General features: G+C 37.4%; 1 protein-coding gene across 3 annotated transcripts in view; it reads left to right on the top strand.

Annotated features, from left to right (window-relative positions):
- DROSHA (drosha ribonuclease III) overlaps positions 1 to 4,055 on the top strand; it is a 73,032-nt gene that overhangs the window by 6,918 nt on the left and 62,059 nt on the right. For all 3 annotated transcript variants that reach the window (XM_031059287.1, XM_031059286.1, XM_005423854.3), the window contains 2 exons: positions 442 to 583; positions 2,982 to 3,136. In XM_031059287.1, coding sequence (XP_030915147.1) covers positions 442 to 583; positions 2,982 to 3,136 — 297 coding nt within the window. The remainder of the gene's footprint in view (positions 1 to 441; positions 584 to 2,981; positions 3,137 to 4,055) is intronic.

A 4,055-nucleotide genomic window follows, 5' to 3' on the forward strand; every position in this document is an offset into this window, starting at 1 on the left:
CCAATCATCTCAGTCTTTTAACCCTGTTAGGGGCTTCATTTGTTGCTGTTCTCTGTTTTCATCAGTTCCTTCTGTCTGATAGCGTTCAGATAAGTGGTACATGGCAGAGGCATACTTTTTTTTTGTCTCCAGGAGGGGAGGATCTATTTTTTTCCCTGTGTTTAACCTGTGAGCAAAAATGCCTCAAGCACCATATATTCCTGCAAATTTGGAGAAGTGCTATACCAGCAAATGAAATAATTTCTAAATGCTAGTTCACCTGGTGAAGAAATGTAATAATATGCTAAAGCTTTATTAGGTATTCCCATGTTTCAATGAAAGATCTGTCTTTCCCACCTTTTTGGATTTTTTCATGAAATGCTGATAGATGTTGACTTCTTGTGCTACTTTAACACTGTCCTTTTTTTGTTCTGTTGTTGTTATAATTTTTTTTATTAACAGGGGGATTCTACTGTGGTAGGAACAAGCAAGCTCCGGGATTTGTATGAAAAGTTTGACGAGGAGTTAGGAAAGCGACAAGCAAAGGCCAAAGCAGCCAGGCCACCATGGGAGCCACCAAAAACCAAGCTGGATGAAGATTTAGGTAGGCTGAAATGATGACAAAGCTCTGAAATGGACTAATCTAGTTAACCTGTTTTGGTAGTTGTGTGTATTTAATAATGTTGGTAAGTAATTTTAGATCCCTCCTTTGTATTTCATATCCATGGGAGTTTTACTGTAGCTTTTGATGGAAGTAGGGCTAGATTCTTTAACCAGAAAGCCTAGGGGGAAATAGGGAGTATTGAGCAAATGCTAGTTTCTTCCATGGCATAAAACACCCTGAGATGATCAGATAATCCAGAGAATGGCACATGAGAGGCTTTAAGGAGCTCCTGGTTTTACATTTCTAAAGAGCAAGCAAGAGTAGTGGTGTTAGACTCTATGCTGTAAAAGCAAACATCTGAGTTTTTCTTCAGTATTGTATTTTTGTTGTACTCTGCTTAGTATGATCAGACATCTGCAAAAGTATCAGTTTTCACAACATACTTTATCTGCATTATCTTGCCCCACCCATATGGATCTTCTGACAGTGAAATACATCCAGCAGCATCAAGTACTGGGGAAATACTGGTTGAATTAGCAGTGCAGAGGTTTTTATGGCAATTTGTCTCCTCAAAAGTCAGTGAAAGCTATTTTTCTTGGTTTGTTTTGTGAAAATTGTTGTTCTTTTCATACTTCCAGCATTACAGTGTTTCATAGTGTGTTTTTTAGTCAGTTGCTTTAGTTCAAGAAATTTGTAGGCATGTCACGAGAATTTAGATACTCTGTTGGGTTTGTTTTTTAAATATTGCTTCATGTTGGCCGGGTGAGCCACTTCAAACTCTCAGGTCTCATCTCCGTAACTCATTAAAAAGTTGCATATCAAAAATTCCAAAGCCGAAATGCAGGCATAATTATATGGTTACATGCTGATGGTATAAAAGGATGCAGTGAAGAGGGACGAAAAAAACTGAATACAGATGAAATAAAATGTGAACTTACTTTTGTAAAGGAGTTCTTCACATTTTTTTGGAGAGTGAATTTGCATATATTTAAACTCCTTCAAGAATCTCTAGCAAAGTTAACTGTAGGGTTTTTAGGAGGTGTTTTTACATGTGTGGATGAATCAAGGACATGGCTGCTGTGCTCAACATACCTGTGTAAATCCCTCATTCCTTAGATCTCTGAGGAAGAAAGCCTGCTGCTCCAGGCTAAAATATGATAGGACCAAGGGCAACTTCTGCATTTTCTTTTTCCTCTCTTTCTGGAGAGCCCTGTGTCTTCACTGTTCCCCTGGGTGACTTGGTGTCCGTGCCAGCTTCTCCTACAGCCATGTAGTGTCTAGTAGTTTGTCTTACTTTGTACTTCAGTAAAGGCTGTCTCTGTTCTGACTTGTGTTAGCAGCAATCATGTGTTGCAGTGGGATAGCAGTGCCATTCAGGAACACTTTTAGATAATGAAAGGCTGATGATGGAAGAAATTCTTTCCTGTGAGGGCAGTGAGGCACTGGAACAGGTTGCCTAGAGAAGTTATGGATGTCCTATCCCTAGCAATGTTCAAAGCCAGGCTGGATGGGGCACCGAGCAACCTGGTCTAGTGGGAGGTATCCCTCTTCATGGCAAAGGAATTGGAATTAGATAGTCTTTAAGGCTCCTCCCAACCCAAACCATACCATGATTGTATAATTTCAACACATGACATTGAAAAGTTCTGTGTTAGTATTTTGAAACTCCAGCTTACTCTCACAGGTTCCATGCATATTTTGCACCTGAAAATAAACTTCTGTATTAATCAGATGTATATCAGAGAACGTTTGAAACTTACGTTATTTGTAGGAATACATGTGCACACTTTGTGAGGAACCTATTTCAGATGAGCATAGGTGACCTACGTAAACCGTGTGTTCCAAGGATGTATTTTAATAACACCTTATGACAAATTATGAACTCTGTAAAAATGCATCTTGAAAAAAAAAAAAAGGAAGACATTTTCCTAGTGATGTTTTCTCATTTTCTCTCTCTCCTTTTTCTTTCGACTGAGGAGAGTCTTATGTTCACTAAAAATGTGTACTTTGAAACCATAGTTTCACAGTATTTGAATAGTAATATATTTGCTCTTATGTCAAAACTAAAAAATAGAAGAAACTTTGCATTTTAGTCCAAGAATAAAATAAGCTTTACTTGCATACTGGTAAATGTCTTGGCTATGAAGACATTTATATAAATTGGAGCTGAGGATATCTGTGGAAATGAGTGACTAAAATTGCCTGCATAAGAAAGGGAGTCACTCCACAGTACCACAGGAGATTAGAGATACTGAGATCAAGGTTTTTGTGTGGGTTTTTTGGTTTTTTTTTTAATGTTAACTCCAGACTTTAATTCATGATAGAGAGTGCATTGCTATGGAGAAGAGAGCATGTGGAAGTGTTTTTCAGCCATCTTTATTTCTTCTGTGTGAATCAGAGAGCTCCAGTGAGTCAGAGTGTGACTCCGAAGATGACAGCAGCTGCTCCAGCAGTTCAGATTCAGATGTTATTGACGTCATTGCAGAAATTAAGCGTAAAAAAGCACACCCTGATCGTCTCCACGAGGAATTGTGGTACAATGATCCAGGACAGGTAGGGTGTGAGGGAAAAGTACTGGGTGTCCAAAGGTCATTCTCCCAATACATTGAAAATTTTGTTGTCAAACATGCAGAATGACTTCTATTTCAGAATGCTTTCTTTACCCCTGTTTTCCCTTTTCTCTCTCATCTTCTTCAAAGCACTTCACTTTTGATTTCAAGAGTGTAGTTCCAGCTAATTAATCCTGGGGAGTATTCAGTTGGAATTATGTCGGACAGTGTTAATAAAAACTGCATGCTAACAATGTGCTAATGCTGTCCTTTTAGCCTTGATATAAAGGTACACAACTGGAGAAAAGGCAATATGTTTACATCCTTTACAAATTTTTCACCTTAAGCTCTTGGCTCATAATGATAAATAATGTTCTAAATATGCAGTTAATGCTTCTAATTTCTTGTCTAATGGTTCTTTTGTAATTGCATGGAGATTGTAGTTCTCATTAAATGTAATTGCTGAGCTCATGAAGTGCTGTTTTGCATGTACACATTGCACAGAAGACTAGTTTTTGTTTGCAAATCCACTATCTTCATCTTTCTTACTTAAGTATTTTACAATCTATTCTCTCATTTCATGTGGCACCTCAGTAAATTTATTTTTCTGTCGCTTTGCGTGATGTATGAGTTTGGCATGCAACAAATCATAATGTGAAGAGATACTGGAGTGCATATTGCCACTGTGGTAATTCAAAAGTCTGTTGAATATTCTATTACAGATTCATATTTATGCTTCTAGTTAAAAAGATGATTGAGCATAGCTAGCTGTTTTTATTTGTATGGAAAACAAAATTAGCAAACTGTTCAGATATTTAACAGAAAAAAATGTATAGCTCTTGGGCACACTTCAAAGTAATGTTCTACGAAGAATATTAACAGAAAAAAAAAATGAAATGACTGTAGAAGGAATAGATCCAGGA

The sequence above is a fragment of the Geospiza fortis genome, unplaced genomic scaffold (genome assembly GCF_000277835.1).
Source record: "Geospiza fortis unplaced genomic scaffold, GeoFor_1.0 scaffold58, whole genome shotgun sequence".
NCBI classification, from domain to species: domain Eukaryota; kingdom Metazoa; phylum Chordata; class Aves; order Passeriformes; family Thraupidae; genus Geospiza; species Geospiza fortis.